General features: G+C 35.5%; 2 protein-coding genes across 15 annotated transcripts; both read right to left on the bottom strand.

Moving 5' to 3' along the window:
* Window positions 1-120: 120 nt before the first annotated feature.
* LOC137710528 (catalase isozyme 1) lies at window positions 121-5,050 on the bottom strand. Its single transcript, XM_068449573.2, has 9 exons — window positions 4,768-5,050; window positions 4,561-4,684; window positions 4,276-4,372; window positions 3,897-4,174; window positions 1,625-2,401; window positions 1,349-1,438; window positions 1,049-1,116; window positions 874-967; window positions 121-772 (listed from the first exon to the last, which is right to left on the bottom strand). Exons 2-9 carry the CDS (start codon window positions 4,573-4,575, stop codon window positions 713-715), a joined length of 1,479 nt encoding a protein of 492 aa, XP_068305674.2. The 5' UTR covers window positions 4,576-4,684; window positions 4,768-5,050; the 3' UTR covers window positions 121-712.
* Window positions 5,051-8,462: 3,412 nt separating this feature from the next.
* Window positions 8,463-17,658, bottom strand: LOC137711466 (uncharacterized). Of its 14 annotated transcripts, XR_015963768.1 has the most exons (10): window positions 16,316-16,457; window positions 15,094-15,838; window positions 14,913-14,996; window positions 14,642-14,802; window positions 11,873-12,079; window positions 11,672-11,723; window positions 11,330-11,516; window positions 10,784-10,936; window positions 10,591-10,668; window positions 8,463-9,230 (listed from the first exon to the last, which is right to left on the bottom strand). XR_015963768.1 is itself a non-coding variant. In XM_068448789.2 (4 exons), the coding sequence occupies exons 2-4, from the start codon at window positions 15,788-15,790 to the stop codon at window positions 14,756-14,758; spliced, it is 828 nt and encodes a 275-aa protein (XP_068304890.2). In that variant the 5' UTR covers window positions 15,791-15,838; window positions 16,316-17,595; the 3' UTR covers window positions 14,419-14,755. The 14 variants fall into 14 exon arrangements, 2 of the variants coding, with proteins under 2 accessions (XP_068304890.2, XP_088552225.1); XR_015963764.1 differs by having other exon boundaries at window positions 11,330-11,723; XR_015963766.1 differs by having other exon boundaries at window positions 10,784-11,516.
* Window positions 17,659-17,946: the final 288 nt, after the last annotated feature.

Raw genomic sequence — 17,946 nt, 5'->3', positions numbered from 1 at the left:
TCCTATAAACTACGTACGCATCCGCATGGCTATAACAGTACATCCCATTAGAAGCCACAAATCATGTGCAAGTCAAGCGCAAGTATAACTACACAACATCTCGCATAGAAACAGTGAAAATTCGGTGCCTGCAACCGGAACATTTTTTTTTTTTTTTTTTTTTTTTTTTTGGAAAAAGTTTGACTGTAGTAAAACTACAGTCAAAACTCCCTCAACTTTTATTAAACAAGCCCAAAATTACAATCAAAGCAAAGATCCAACTTACAACTATACACAGCCAAAAAGGCCTGAAACCAAAAGAAAACAAGAAAGAGGCCCCACAACAATGAAGCCCAAAAAAACACAGAACAACCAACCGAGAAGCTTCTACTGAAATCTCCTCCATTGACAGAGATCCAAGCCAGCCACCGGAAACGTCATCCACCACCGAGCATCGCCGCCTCGAACACCACCACCAACCCCACCCCGAACAACAACCAGATCATAGCCATTAATAGGAGATAGTTGGCACCAAGGAGGGATTACATTGGAGTTGTATAGTACGAACGATTCGGACTTATTACATTGAGGCTACATGTCACTTACAATCGAAATTTAGTATGACAATATCAAGACACGAGAATAAACCAATTTAACATTTGATTTATCTCCTCCCACAATTTCCTTTCACTATGTCTTATCGAAACTCAAACATCTTGCATCGGCATCGCCCTCAAATGCTCGGCCTCACGTTAAGACGAGATGCCAGTTTTTGACCAAAGGATCGGTCAGCCTGCATTTCAATTACCACCAGCACACATCATATTCCAGTACAAAATCACATCCAACTATTACCAATTCACAAATGCGAATACTTTGCATGTATGCACTCACCTGAGACCAGTATGAGATCCAAATGCTGCGAATTTCATAGGTGACACGAGGTTCGGATAGGACATCAACCCATCGGTGGAGGAATCGCTCTTGCCTGCAATGAACATTTAGATTATGAACATGACGTTTAAATACATTTAATTCCACATAGAGACATCATAGGGTTGGCAGCTACCTGTCGGGTGCCCAAGATCTGTATCTCTCTCCAGGTTGCTTGAAGTTGTTCTCCTTCTCAATGACGCACTGCATATCCAACGAAACCACCATACACAAATTAAACGCAAAGTTGCAATGTGAATCATGATGTGCAGCACACCAAAAGGATTCAGAAATGCAACAAGCAGTCATGCATGTATCTAACTTTTGACATTCCAAGTGCTTTCAGGTTTCAAGTAAAAAGAAAAACACAGAAAACAAGATCATGGGAAAACCAAGGGAAATTAAAATGAATTCCTATACAGTGATACAAACTGACCTTCTCACGCTTTCCAGTGAAAATATTAGAAGGAATTGGGAAGGTCTCAGCATGGCGAACAGGATCAAACCTTGATGGGAAGTAGTCAATCTACAGAAAACAGTAGGGCATCTGAGCAGAGAAAACTTTGATGAACAAACAAGTGAAAATTTAAGTACACGTCCGAATCTTGAGCAACGCAAGTGTAAAAAGGGTAAAAGGCATTCAATAAGCGTCAGCAATTGAGGGAAAAAGTGGTGTTGAACTTGGAAAAGAAAATCAAACGAGCAAAAGTACCTCCTCATCTCTGTGCATGAAATTCATAAATCCGTCATAGTGATTGTTGTGATGAGAACACTTGGGAGCATTAACCGGGAGCTGCAGATAGTTGGGGCCAAGACGGTGCCTCTGGGTATCAGAATAGGCGAAGAGTCGAGTTTGGAGCATCTTATCATTTGAATAATAGACACCAGGGACAACAAGGGCAGGGTTGAAAGCAAGTTGTTCATTCTCTGCGAAGAAGTTATCGACGTTCTTATTCAGTACCAAACGGCCAACCGGCTGCAGGGGAAGAATATCTTCAGGCCAGACCTTAGTATCATCAAGTGGGTCAAAGTCAAATCTGTCTTCATGATCAGGATCCATTGTCTGAATAAAAAGTTTCCACTCCGGGAAGTTGCCAGCTGCGATGGAGTCATAGAGATCCTTGGTAGCGTGGCTGTGATTAGCTCCTCCAACCTTAATAGCCTCGTCCTCCAACAAACACTTGACTCCACAAGTGGGTTTCCAATGAAACTTCACGTAGTGTACCTTCCCGGCCTTGCTGATAAGAGTGTAGGCGTGAACACCAAAGCCTTCCATGTGCCTGTAATCTTGTGGAACTCCCACGTCATCGAATAGGAAGGCGAACGTGAGCAGGCTTTCTGGATGGTGAGATAAGAAGTCAAGGACCCTCCAATACTCTTGGATGTGGGACTTAGGGTTCGGTTTGAAAGCATGGATCACGTCCGGGAATTGCATTGCATCACGGACAAAAAACACGGGGAAATTGTTTCCCACCAAGTCAAAATTACCCTGTGTTAAGAAGAATAAGGTCACAACATGAGTAAGGAAGGAATGCATGTACAAACAAGCAAAAACAATATGACCAAATGGTTTCCAGGAGCTATAGATAGTTAATAATAATGTTACAAAGAAATCAACAATCTGCAGAATAAAAACGATATTTAAAAAAGAAAAGAAAAGAAAAGGAAGAATGCCATATTTCATAGAAGTCACAAGACTACCGCTGTAGCCGAACTAAAATTTTAAAGGATTTTAAAAGTGATAAATTTTATAGGATTTAAGAAGATTAGAGTCTTCAACAAAATTCATATGAATTTTTAAAGAATTTAAATGGATTGTGGTGGAAGGATTTGAAATCCTAGGAGGTTGGATTCTTTTTAATCTTAGTTATATATACTTTTGGCTTTCAAATTCCACAAAATCCACAATTTATTGAAATCCTCTAAAATCTTAATTTTTTTATTACACTTAGATTTGGATGGATTTTAAAATCCTTTAAAATCTTTTAATTGATTACACCTAGATTTTAAAAGATTCTAAAATCCTTTAATTGACTAGATTTGAATGGATTCTAAATTCCTTTAAAATCTTTTAATTGACTACACTAAGATTTTAAAGTCTTTTAAAATTCTCTCAAATCCGAGTTTAACTACACCCCCTAAATACTAGCAGAGCACACTTTGTGTGTGTCAACAACTGTCCACCTCCTTCCACTTTCTCCTCAAGTGCAACCGCTTCAGTTCATTCAAATTATTCAAAAAACATCATGATTTCACTTACCTGTATGAAAAAATGATTGTGGGATAATTTCTCTTAATAAGTGAATATTTTTACCTTCTGTAAATATTTTGATACAAAATTATTATTTTACCTTTTTTGTGTAAATATTCTATATCAAAAATGAGGAAAAAAGGGATAAGATTGTCATTTTGTCAAAAGGTATAAAATTACTATTTTGCCCTCCTCATCTCAATTTTGTATATTAAAAAATGAAGGGGAAAATTGAAAAAAAATAGGCAAAAAGGTTCACAAGGTGTGTTCTTTTAATAATATAATCTTATGTAAAAATTTTGATACAAAATTACTATTTTATCCTTCTTATGTAAATATTGTTTATAAAAAAATAAGAGCAAAATAGGAAGAAAAAAAAAAAAGGATATAATTATCTTTTTATCAAAAGATACAAAATTACTATTTTACCCTCTCATCTTAACTTTGTGAATTCAAAAATGATCTTAATAATATAGAAGATAGATAGATATGGATAATATAGATAATATAGATATAGATAGATAGATGACTTAAGTATTTGTCACCATCCATGACTTAAAAGTATTTGTCAAGTATTTGTCACTGGAGCTGACTAGAGACTATCCATGACTTAAAGTATTTGTCACTGGAGCTGTGACTAGAGACACCACTGCGTGTTTTTAACTATGAATGCGCCGTTGAATATAATTACGATCATCGACGTGTCAAAACTCTACTATCATTGAAACGTCACCTCTCTGGTGTAAAACTTCACTGCAAAACCACGAGGATCCCTTATCGTTTCAGGGCTGCCACGCTCATGGATAACAGTGGAGAAACGCACAATGACAGGTGTCTGAACTCCAGGGGCTCGAAGGAAGTCAGCACATGAAAGGTCAGAAATATCATGGGTGACCTCAAAGAAACCTTTTGCACTGGCTCCCCTAGCATGGACGACACGCTCTGGGATCCGTTCTCTAGCAAAATTGGCGAGTTTCTCCACCAGATGGTAGTCCTCAAGCAGAACCGGACCTGACAAATAGACAAAGAAATAAATTCTTAACTGCATCTACTCAACTCGACGTAACCAACCATCCCTATTACATGCATAAGTCAGAGAAGAGTTAAATCACCTCTGGGTCCAACAGTCAGAGAAGAGTTGTTGTTCGAAACTGGAGCACCGGCATTGGTGGTCCAGAACGGGGAGTTGAAAGCACTTGAAGGGCGGTGCTGCAACAACACACAAAAACAAACCAACCCAAATCCGTTAGAGAGGGCTCTGTTTGGTGGCCGAGAAAATAAACAAGAAAAGTATTTCAACAAGAAAATCAAACTTAAAAAAAAATAGAAAAAATCAAATTAAGAGCATAAACAAGTAAAAGAGAAAAACCCCAGAAAGATTAAGATTAGAGTAGTACCTTGTAAGGATCCATGGAGGAAGGTCAGGTTAGAGAGAGAGAGAGAGAGAGAGCTTGATGGAGAAGGTAAGAGGTGAGCAGAGGAAGGGGGGGGTAAGCCACTCGCTCAGATCGGCAATCAAGGCTGAAATGCAAGCAAATTTATAAGGAAACAGTTACTGTTCACTTTTTGATACTTTTACTTTAAAAATTGAAAATTTTTATTACCATTCAGTTGTAATTCCATTTTTTCCTTTTTTTATTAAAGCTTAAAGTTTTCGATCACTTTCCTATGCCATTTTCCGCTATCGGCCCCACGTTATCTTCATCCACACACACAGCTGGAAGGTCACTACATATCTTCGCCAACTTATTGTCACAAGTCGGAATGATTATCGTAAGTGCTTTGCTCGCTGATATTTCGTATGGTGATCGCAAGAAGACAGAGGGCGAGGTGGAAAAAATCAATGTGAATAATTGAGAACGTCACGTATTCATTCTTCCTTATCCTAATGAGAAATTTTTAATTGTAACGGAAATATACAACCATTGACACCGGATGACACTGTCCACTCCTACGACACCACGTATACTATAAACACCTTCAAACGTGTGCTCTTTGAAATTACATAAAGACTATCCGATTCTCGAATATGCTTTAAAAACCTGAGTTAGAACATCCTATTTTGGTGGTTTATTAGAGGCATCTCTTGAAGATTTATCTAAAGAGCAAATTGTAGCATAGTCTCTCAATTTTAACTTAATTGGAATAATGATCCCTTAACTAAAAATCAAAACATGCAGTTATAGTCCCTCAACTAAAAATTCATTACCAAAGGTCCCTCAATTTTAATCCAACTGGAGAAATTGTCTCTCAACTTTAATCCAATTGGAGAAATAGTCTCTTAACTTTAACCCAATTGTATATATGGTCCTTCAAACATAATTTATTTTGACAAAATTCTGACGAAGTTGATAAAAATGACCATAACTACACGGTTTGATGAGTTGAGGGACCAATGACAATGAATTTTTAGTTGAGGAATCATTGCTCCAATTTGTGGAATGAATGAAGCAAGACACAAAATATACGAGATTCCTCTACAGTCAATGTGACGGGAATACGTCCTTGAGACAGTAGTAGTGCTTTCATTTATAATAATAGGATTACAAAAATAACTTTCTATTCTTTCCTGTTTCTCTCAACCTTGAGCCTTGTGGCTTCACTCATTCCTTCCTTTGTAAGTTCTCATTTTATAGGAAAAATGTTACTGTAGCAACACTATTCATTTTACAAAATTTCCGTAAATGAATAGTGAAAATATTGTGCATGAATAGTACATACATACGTGTTTCTACACATGAATAGTTGCACAGCCAAACAGTACTTCTCTGATGGATTATGGAGGAGTTGGTCATCCTTTACCTACTTAACTAAGGAAAAACTGTGAATTTTGCACGGATCGGTTATTGATGTTGTCGGATTTTGAGGCCTTGCCTCCAGAGCTAAAATGAGAGAGAGCTGCTGAGCTTGAAAAAGAATAAAAGCAAAAGGTATGTAGCACCATGTGAAACCAAGACAAGGATTTTTTGCCTCTCACTTCCGGTGCCCTCCCGTACCCTCTTGTTCGTGTGGTCACGGTTAAACCACGTCAATATTTTATATTACTATTCATTTTTGTCTTATTATCTCTATAAAAAACAATATAAAATGTTGACGAGGCTTAACCGTAACCACACAAAACAAGAGAGCACGAGAGGGCAACGAAAGTGGGAGGGTAGACAATCCTTGTCTGTGAAACCACGTGATTGAACAAGAAAAAGTAATAAAAAATAAAAATGGGGACCAATGTTCATGAGGTGCAGTTTTGGTTGCATCCTACGCAACAAAATTATAATAAAATTGATAGTGGAAAGATGTATGGTGTATGCCCACATGCATTTGTTATGTGAACAGTCACATCATTTAAAAAATTTGCAAAACCCAAGGAAAGGAAGGAGAAAGACTTCTCGTATACAACAATTATCATTTAATTAATGAGTTTTTCTTAATTATTAGTTTATTAAATAATAAATTAAATTTAAAAATATGATTAATTCAAATGATGTGGCTGGCCACATCAAATGCCACCTAAGGTGGTATGAAAATGTGATACAAAAATATGGTATGAATAGCATTATTCTATGTGATATTGTCAAAAGTGGCCATCATTTCATTTTTGTATGTTTTCACGGGAGTAGCTCTATAAATAGAGCGCTCCGTGTGTTATCAAAATGCACATTGTGAGAGAAAAATAACTGAAAGCAAAAAGATCAGTATCCTTCACTTCCTCTGCAATATTTTTTGTTAGTATAATATTTTGCAGCCTCTTCGCTCATATCCCTAGCAAATGTTATCTCTATATCTTTTGCCTATTTATAACAAAAGAGCAATCATTTTTGAAATTTAGGAAGCAATATCCACCTGTTAAATATTAAAAAAATAATAAAACTAGTGGAGTTTTTTGTTTTTTTTTTTTATGAAACAAGCAGATTGGGTTTGTTAATATTAAAATATTCAAAGTCTCTTAAAATTTTGATATAAAAAGTTAAACTGAGTAGCTACTGCAATTTTTTTGATACAGTTCACTTGCTCGTTTAACAAAAATTTAGCTCTCTCTTAAAGATGCTCTTAGCTAGTTTTTACAAAAACGAACAGTATCACTTTGTACTACAATTTAGGGATACTTTTGTTAATTATAAAGCAGGAGTATTAGTTTCGACTTCTGTAGATGACAAGTTGACACTAAATTTTCTTAACTGACTCATTGTGTAACATAACATTATTTAAAAAATTGTTTGTCTAAAACATCAAACCTAATCAAAACTGAAGCAAAGCATTACAACCTCTTCTACCATAGAAAAGACACCAAAAATGTGAAAACAAAGGTATATGTAGTCTGGACAATTTTGGAGCAGTGATGAATTGAATTGAGATAATATACAGGTAAGAGTAAAACCCTACCTGTTGCTCTTGTTGGAGAAAACGCCGAGTAGACGAGGCAGCGTCAGTTTCTCGATATGAACTTCACAGCTAACGATACAAATGTGTTTTGAATGCTTTTCATCTTTGCATGTACAATATCATTTTTCTCTTCTCTCAGTTATAGTATTGTTTTGCATGTAGTCCAGCATTCAAGCGAACATGATTTTGGCTTCATTCATGAGCCCTGGGTTTAAAACTCATTGTTGTAATAGTTTTCAAACCCTTCCACTCCTCTTAATAATAATAATAATTTTAAAAAAATTAGAGTATTGTCTCATCAAAGAAAATCAACCCAATTTCACAAATTTTGTACCCACATTTGAGAAGAACATATTTGAGTTTGTCTTCGCTTAAATGACAAATCAGAGTGGGAACTCGATTTTATCTTCGCTTAACAAGTTATTAATGTGGAGTGTGATTAGAGATTAAATCTTTTACATTTTCTCTAAATCTAGTTAAAAAAGCTCATTAAAAAGTCCACTGAATATGCTTTTAGTCTTAGAATATCTCTAATCGTGTAAGCAAGAGAATTCATTTTAATGAGTCACATAGTCAAAAACTAACTCCAACGTAATAGGCAATTGACAAATTTTGCCTATTATCTCAAAGTAGGCCAATAGAGCCTCACATATATCTCCATAATAAAAGTAGAGAAATATGACAAAGCTAAAAGATAAATAAGATGTTATAGATGAAAGAAATATAATTTGCCACTTAATTTGCTTTATCATTGGAATTAGGGATGAACTTAAAAAATCAAAAATCAAAAATCGAAAAAAATCAAACCGAACACCGAATCAAGATTAAAAAAATACCAAACTGAATTGAAAAAAATCAAGCCGAATTAATTAAATTAATATTTTTTTATTTAATTATTTGTTTTGGATATGTACATGTGTTGGAATGTGTAATGGGTCATTATTATATTATTAAAATAAAGTGTGGCTGACAAAAGTTGATCAATCAAGCACATGGGTGCTTGCTTTCTAAAGACAAGTCTCTCTCTCTCTCTCTCTCTCTACAACCCAGAAGGCAGTAACCACCCAATTTCATCTCGTCTTTGTTCTGACTTCTCAGCCTCTCTCTCTCCACCGTGGAATTATTGCACCTCCATGCTGCTTTGCTTTCTTCCTCTCTTCCTGCAAATCAGACTCTCTCTCCCTCTTCTTGCACCTCCATGAACCCGCGGGGCATTCCTTTCCTTCACTCCAAAGCTTGGCTGCAGACGGTTCCTTGCAAGCTCGAAGAAGGTGCTGCATCCAATCTCACCACCAGATATTCTGTCTCTCTCTTTCATAGCCATGGCATGGCAATTACTCATGACGTGATTGTGATCGTGACTTAACACCAATTATCTCATTTTTATACTTTTCAATTCAAATATAAAAATATATGTCCACCTAACATATAATTATATTAATAATTGGGTACAAGCGAAAAATCATTCAAACGACAAGAACCAATATTAGCGTGCAGGTATGCGATATATTGCGAAACGTCGGTGATATTTTGTATGGTGATCGCAGAAAGACAGAGAGCGAGGTGGAAAAAATCAACGTGAATAATTGAGAACGGGAACGTCATGCATTCATCCTTCCTTATCCTAGTTTTGGTGTTTTGCTGACTTCTATGCACAACCACTGATGCCGGGTGACATTGTCCGCTCCTACGCTTTGAAAACTTGAATTAGAACACCCCATTTTGGTGGTTTATTAGAGGTATCTCTTGAATATTTATATAAAACAATCAAAACTCTTAGAAGAGATTTTTAATGGGTCAGAAACATAGTTTTGTGCATCAAGTGTCATTTTATTATGGGATAAATTTTTTGTCGAGTAAATTGTAACAATGGTCCCTTAACTTTAACTCAATTTGAGTAATGATCTCACAACTAAAAATCCATTACCATTGGTCTGTCAACTAAAAATCTATTACCATTGGTCCCTCAACTTTAATCCAACTGGAGAAATGATCCTTTAACTTTAACTCAATTCGAGCAATGGTCCCTTAACTTTAACCTAATTATAGCAATGATCATTCCAACATTACTTGTTTTAACAGAATTCTGACGAAATTGACGAAAATGATCATAGCTACACGTTTTGATGAGTTGAGGGACCCCAATTGTAGCAATAATCTTTCCAACATAACTCATTTTGACGAAAATGACCATAGCTACACATTTTGATGAATTGAGAGACCAATGGTAATGGATTTTTAATTGATGGACCATTTCTCCAATTTGATTAAAGTTGAATGATCACTGCTACAATTTACCATTTTCTGTCAGTTAATAATATTATGACACTGGTAAACTGAGCCGTATTCTCAACACACTGAAAAGTTTCTACTATTTTAAAAAGTTAAATTTAGCCACACAGTATTACTGTCTAGTGATATTCCTTCTCACTTATAAATGAGAGGTCTTAGGCTCGATTCTCGCCAAAGGCAAATTGAACCACATTATTGTTAACTCATTATAAAACTATGTCCACCTTCTATTTTTTAATGTTGACAATATCGTTTGTTAAAAAATTAAAAATAAAAAGTTAAATTTAAAAAATTTATCTTTAATAAATGTTGTCAAAGACTATTTAATTATAGCAAAAGAGCAATCATTCTTGAAATTTAGAAAGCAACTAGTAAATTTTACCCGCACATTATTGCGAGAGCGAAAATATAACTATAGATAATGTTTTTAACATGTAAATATGCAAAGAGTGTTATAAATACTAAACAGAAAATGGATATATCAAAATCAATTTGAACATATGATAAAAGTCCCTATGACAACATCAAAGCAACTATAATCACAAAGAAGTTGAGAGATTACTTTCTAATTATCAAAATCACTCCTGGAGTTATGCAGACACAAAATCTCACAATATTATTACCACAACCTTATGCATAATAGGAACAACACTATAATCATCTACCTACCAGAAATTAACTCTTCTACAGTAGCAAGTTTAACATTATAATAAATTGAAAATATCAACTTTATGGTAAATATATGAAACACTTACAGGCTTGCTCAGAGCAAAAGCTTTGAAAAGCTTGTCAACATCCTCTAAGGTAGTTGTTTTGTCAAACGAAGCAGTGATCTGAAAGAAGTTTAACATTCAGTAACCTCATGAAGTAAAAGCACTCCATCCTCCGTCCTATAGAACATTTAATGAAATAACTGATGCAAGCGACTCACGAAAATAAAAAACTTACAGTGCTCGAGTCTACTGCTCTCAAATTTAATCCAAGCTTGTTAGCAGCATCCAAAATTGCTTGTGCGTCAGCAACCTTAACCTTCACAGTGTTGAAGAAGGGAAGGCTCTAAACTTCCACGGTTCCAAGTTTCTTCAATCCAACTGCAAATGCCTGCCATAGAACAATTAATATGAATAAATGTTGACAGAAATTGATAGTAACTTAATATCCCCAAAAAAATAATGAGAAAGTATGAAAATCAACCCCGAGGTGATGCACAATCGGATATTCATAAAAGCTAGACAGAATGATAGCAACAAATTTAAAAGATTAAAAAGAAGTAACTTAAGATCCCCAAAAAAATAATGAGATAGTATGAAAATCAACCCCGAGGTGATGCACAATCGGAGATTCAAAAAAGCTAGACAGAATGATAGCAACAAATTTAAAAGATTAAAAAGAAGACAACCAACCAACCTTACAAAGAACACAGGGACAGAAAACATAAAATTAATAACAGGGAAAACTGAAGAACTTAAAAAGATGGAGAAAGGAATATGTGACCAAACGGAGGAGTTGAGCCCGAGTCAGTAAGCCAAGTCAAGTAACAAGTCTCAGAGAGATTGAACTCGGCAGCCAAAACCTGCAACCACTGGTCGTCTCTGTCTTCCTACAGCAAGCAAACCGCTGCTGGGTTCCCCTTGAAAGCTGAGCCAGTGAGCACATCCATGAAAAATGAGATGGACCAATGCTTTAACCGAAACACAAAATAACCATCAAACATTATAATTCCAAAATCATTACTCAAAGTAGGCTAAAAAGGGCTATTACCACCACTAAAATTACCCTCTTGTAAATTTGAATCAGAAGTCTTTGATAAATAATAATGTGAACCTTCATAGTTACCTCCAGGCCAAAAAGCCTCTGGATCTATTCCCATGATTGATGTCTGGTTTACCTACTTAAAGATTAATGTAGACAAATGTGAATTTGGTTAGTAATTAGTAATCTTTGTTTAACCGGTATTTTTATTCCTACTTAACAAACCAATTTGAATGGCTTAAAACTCAAAAAATGCAAAATTTAAGAGAAAAGTTTCAGTCAGACCTTATTTCAAACACATTGCTCTGTTCTTCTTGAGGCTGCAGAACAACACCTCCACCAACATTGATTTACAGAATCTGTTTCAATCACTTACTCATCAACCCAATAGAGCACAATGTTCAAAGGTTACTATTTACAGAATCTATTGTCCAGTGAGGCTCATCATGGGGAAAGCACCGTCCGAAAACTTTGTCCACAAACCCCTAAGAACTGTATCAAGCAGATGAAATAGACTTCAGTTTCGTTCGGGCAGAATTCAAAACTTAAAACCGGGCCTTAGAAAAAGCTTATTAACTTCTCAACCAACAACCTTAAGCTCCAAAGCAGTTCATTACCCTAATCTCAAAATTCCTCCACCCTTCTTTGTGAGTATAAAGACATCCTATTTTTTTACCACATAAACATGTGATGTGTAATATATATTCTTCTTTTCAAATTTGAATTTGGCGTATCACTACCAAATCAGAAATTTAATCTAAGAATTGTACAAAACATACTAAAAAACTACTAAGTTCAGATAAAGGAAAGAATTTCTCCAACACCCAGAAAGTTAGCAAAAATCTACAAAATGATGAAAAATATACTAAAACCCAATTATATTTAATGACAAATTTGAAGTAGATCCAAATTTTACATGAGTATAAGATCCATTTTGTTATACAACGATATTTTATTTGACACAACGAGGTGAGGTACACATCCATAAGCGTTATATAGCTTAAATACTAATATATAATCCCTGATTCATTTTAATTGTGCAGTATCTCTGTTGTTTTTCTTTTTTATGTTTCATTATTTTACATAACTGTTTATAATAAATTCAATATATCTATGTAGTCGACTGATAATTATCATTTCAAAAGTCAGCAAGTACAGAACTTTTCCTGACCTAATTTAACTAAAAGCCAAAACATCATTAGTAAGGAATTCAATAATTACGAGGGGAGAGGGGTTTAGAGCTGAACAAAAAGAGGAACTATAATCATGTAATTGGCATAGAAAAAGAGGAGACATGAAATATCATTCCAATATTACTTTTACCAACATAAACATGCATTATACTATGATCCATCGATATACGAATATACATTATATTATTTATATTATAATACAGTATGAGCACCAGCCTGTAAGAAACCATAGTCAGAAAATTAACCAAGATAAACATGCATTCAAACATACTTTTATAAGCAGTTGTTCAACTGGCACATTGTTATCCAATCCCGACGAAAACAAAGTAAAACCCTACAATTCTCTTTTTTCTTCGCTCTATTGTTTACCAGCCGTGTCAATCTACAAACTTGACGTAAATGGATAAATCCTTCCTATAAAAACAGAGTAAGTAATTCAAGTATCCGTGGAAGGAGTCTCGGAAGTTTTTGGGGTTGAATTGGTCAGGAAGACTTTTCAAATCTGTGGAACTGAGGAGACGCACGCACGGAAGAAAAATGAGAGAGGGGCAAAACCGGGTGGACACTGTTAGTGAACAGTAGTCATCCACCAGGTTTTAGTAGAGAATAATATTCACCCGTTAAATATTAAAAATAATAATAAAACTAGTAGAGTTTTTTTATTTATTTTTTTTTATTTTTTTTATTTTTATGAAACAAGTAGATTGGGTTTGTAAATAATAAAATATTTAAAGTCTCTTAAAATTTCTATATAAAAGTTAAACTAAGTAGCTACTACAATTTTTTTGATACAGTTCACTTACTCATTTAACAAAAATTTAGTGCTTTCTCTTAAAGATGCTTTTAGTTAGTTTTTACAAAAACGAACAGTATCACTTCGTACTACAATTTAGTAATACTTTTGTTAATTATAATGCAGGACTATTAAGTTCGACTTCTGTAGATGACGAGTTGACACTAAATCTTATTGACTGACTCATTGTGTAACATAACATAATGACCACCAGTAATATAAATATATTATCTTAATAAAAAATTAATTTAATCCACGTGTTTTCAATTTAACTAATTTAGTTCTTGTATTGGCCTCCGTTGACGAATCTAAGACAGCATCCATTCATAATTCTAGAAATCTTAAACAAAATTGATTATTACAAAATAAATTAAAAATAAACACAATAACCAAATCGACAAACTGATAACACAAAAACTAAATGCTCCAATATAGTAACCTAAAAACCTCCCAAAAAATAATATTAGAAAAGTAATGTGTGTGGAAGCTGCCATATACTGCCAATATGATGATAAGGTTGGAAAGGGCCGTGAGGTGGGATTAGCCACAAAAGCCTGTGCCTCTCTGGCCCACTTCAATTTTTTTATATCAAACACCCACCAGAAAAGAAAAAAAATCACTCTTTCATGGCTCTTGCTTCGCTCCATAAGCTCATTTAGATTTTTCTTCCTTTTATTGGTCTATAATTAAACAACTATTGTCCAATTTAAACTCTCGATTTCTCGTGTAGTAACTGTCATTCTCACATGTATAGCACGTTTGACATTACTTTTTTTATACAAGTGATAGTGAAGAATGATATTTGAATAAAAAACCTCGAAACAAGAATGAACGCTCTTAACCACTTAACGTACAAGTCTCTGCCTGTGAGATTTCTAGTTTATCATTATATTAAAAATGGTTTGTCTAAAACATCAAACCTAATAAAAACTGAAGCAAAGCATTACAACCTCTTCTGCCGTAGAAAAGACACCAAAAATGTGAAAACAAAGGTACATGTAGTCTGAACAATTTCGGAGCAGTGATGAATTGAATTGAGATAGTACACAGGTAAGAGTAAAACCCTACCTATTGCTCTTGTTGGAGAAAACGCCATGAGTGACATATTGCAGTAGACGAGCCAGCGTCAGTTTCTCGATATGAACTTCACAGCTAACGATACAAATGTGTTTTGAATGCTTTTCACTTCCCCAATATATTTAGAGCTTTCATCTTTTGGATCTCTTTTGCTGCATAATATGCATTGATTACTAGAAGTTATTTAGTTAAAAAAATCAAAGGGAGGATCCGAAAGCAAGCACTAAACTCTGAATCATAGCACACATTTGTATAGGATTACCTTCCTCAACTGATAGCTGCATTGATCTTTTCTCTAGCTCAACGGCATGTCTGCTAAGCTCGGATGAAGGTATACAACGAAGCACTGATAACGCATTCAGAACAAAGAGATTTTCAGTACTGGAAAATTTTACTATAGCAAAATTTTATCTTAAAGAAGCATTGCCAGAAGACTGACATACTCTGGAGATATTCGCTCTGATCAGACTCGTCAAAGTGTTTCAAGAGGTTCTGCAGATGTAGAAACCGTTCTGTCCTTTCCTCATCACGGTTCCTCTCAGAAAGAACTGATTGGGGAACTTCAGATTCAAGAGCAAATCTAAAGTGCTTGGAATGAGCAGCTGGAAGGCCATTACTAGACTTTCTAAGAAAATTTGGAACTGGTGGTCTATTAGGTGAGAATTTAATCGGAGAAGCCCAATGCGTTGGTGAAAATGCAGGTATACAAGATGGCTCTAACTCTTGCTTCTTGTTTCTTTCTTTAGGTAGGTCTGGCTGCTTTTGCGAACAATGTCGTTTGAAATTTAGACAATCTTCCTTAACACCTTGAGCTCTTCGCTTTCCTAGCTCCGAATCTAACTTCTTCACAACCCCACCATGCATGAGATGATCACTTGGATCGCTGATTCTCGTGAACTGGTGGCAAGGAGGGCTCCGCGCAAACTCAGGGCTGAGTATCTTAGTTCCAGAAACCTTACTTGGATCTGCGAATAGCAGGCCTAGAAAAGAATTCTCAGGATAACTAGGCGTACAGCTTCTATTATCGTTCTGTACATCTCTCAACGCCACCTTTTTTACCGGTAATGTGGATTGCTTATGGCACATAGATGAACCAAGCACAATGTTGGCCGGTGCATTGTTGCTGAGATTCGAGTTCATTATTCGAGGGACCAGCAGAACCAACTTGGCTTGGAATTAAGGTTCTGGCTGCAGAGGCATTACATAAAAATGAAAGATGAAATCAATACATGCTACAACACAGTATCTTAAGCTAAGGTTTTCAGATGCATAAGACTAAAACAATTATTATAGGGGCAACTGCAACATTTTCAGTAGGGAAGCAACAATCTATGCTGAATTTGTAAATTCCGTCCATAACGAAAGTAATCTCAAACTTATAAGATTCACTTTCTGCAATCAAATAATAAAACTATATTTCAACAGTTCAAATTCACTAATTACTCACTAGAAAACCAAAATTGATGAGCCCGCGAGTCTGATTTAGATATGTAAACAATTCGAACGAAAGAGGAACTCATATCGCAATTCAATGGACTAAACTGAGAGCAACACTCCAAGAGCCATAGGAATTAAATTGAACAAGATTCATTCATTCGATTAAGTAATACATATCTACCATCTCTGTGTGTGTGTGAGAGAGCGAGAAAGAGAGTATTGGATTACCGTTGGAGGTGAAGAAGTTGGAGCTGTGGAGATCTGCAACTGCAAGTCGTACTGGGAATGGATCTCACTCTCGGGCTTGGCTCAGGAAAGGAGAGAGTTCAAAACAGGAAAACTGGCTCCAAAGGTGGAGGTCAAAACGTTTAAAATTTGATTAATACGAGGGACCACGCTGTGCCGAAAGAGCCACCGCCCAGCCTCCGCTGTGACTCCACCCCTCCTTTTGACAACTGTCTTCTCATTTAACCTAATTTTAACTTTTGATTTTTTAATGAGTAATGCTAGAAAGATCATCTACTCGAACTATCATTTTGACACCCGTCTTCTCATGTTTATGACGTCTCGCGCGATAAATTCACGTAAACCAAGGAGTTGGGCACCTCTGCTCAATAGAGTAGGTGAGCTTATCAAGCCAATTAAGGCCCAATGAGAATCCACTAGCCCAGGAGGCAGAAGGTTGAGCAGATGACATCAGCCTAAAAATGGTTTGATAAGGCAAGATCTAGCAGGATACTCCAACCTACCAGCCAATTCGATTCACAATTGGAGACAAAAGGAGATAAATTTTTATGAGTAGGTCTATTGGATCGAGTTCGAAGTGATTATCAGTGACCTGACCAAAATGAAACAATACGAGCATGAGTCTACAAAAGATTTCATTGCATGATACTATGATAGGTTGAAGATGAAGCGTAATTTCAACTTGTCCAACCAGCAAAGCATAGCTATTGCTCATAAGGCATTGAGCACCCTCTCAACAAGAAATTTGATGATGTTACCTTTTATGACCTCCAAGATACAGTGGTAACTACTAAGTACTCATCCACCATATAGAGCATGGATGTTTGTCTGGCCCTAAAGGTATTGGGGAATAAGAATACGATATTGCTTTTGCCAAGATTGATATGAAAAATCCATTTGTTTTGGGAAGCACGGTTACGTCTAAAATTTTGTACTACATTGTTTACATATATAGTTCCAATTCGAATTTTGGAGGGGCATTGTGCCATTTGAGATTTGACGTGTGATTTTGTGCCATTTTGGATCAATGCTATCTTCCTCTTAAAGCCCACTTTATTGCTTGTAGGTACATAAAGTTTCTAAAGGATATCTCACAAATTTGTAGTTAATAGACACAATCAATAGCTTGTATGCATTAAGTCTATTAATAATGTACGACAATCTCAATTCTTAATTTGATTAAGATTTAACTTTCTTTCTAACTATATCTGATATACTTCTCCGAACTTATTTGGAAGACATTAAACTCGGACAATTATAGCATTTTAGCAATGCATACGCCATAAGAATACAAGTAAATTAGTTAAGCTTTATATCTTTTCCAAGATGTAAACGTTGTTATTCCAATCTAGTAAAATCCTGGCATGGTTTGGTCAAATAATAGACAAGGAAAACTGGTTAATCTTAAAAATGTTGAGGAGATGGTGAGTGCCGGGGCACCAACCATCCCTCCTTATTTTACTCATCCCTCCAAGAATTTCTGATTCCATTTGCTGCATCAGCCTTCATCACCATTTTAGAATCACCACCCATCCCCCACTGATTCTCTCAAATCTCTTTTTCTATTTTTATTTTTTAATTTTTTAATTTTTTAAATTTTTTTAATTTTTTTA

Source organism: Pyrus communis, chromosome 6 (genome assembly GCF_041283825.1).
Source record: "Pyrus communis isolate YQ-2024b chromosome 6, ASM4128382v1, whole genome shotgun sequence".
Classification (NCBI taxonomy): domain Eukaryota; kingdom Viridiplantae; phylum Streptophyta; class Magnoliopsida; order Rosales; family Rosaceae; genus Pyrus; species Pyrus communis.
Note: the sequence above shows the minus strand (reverse complement) of the source record. Positions and strands in the feature narration are given on the sequence as shown.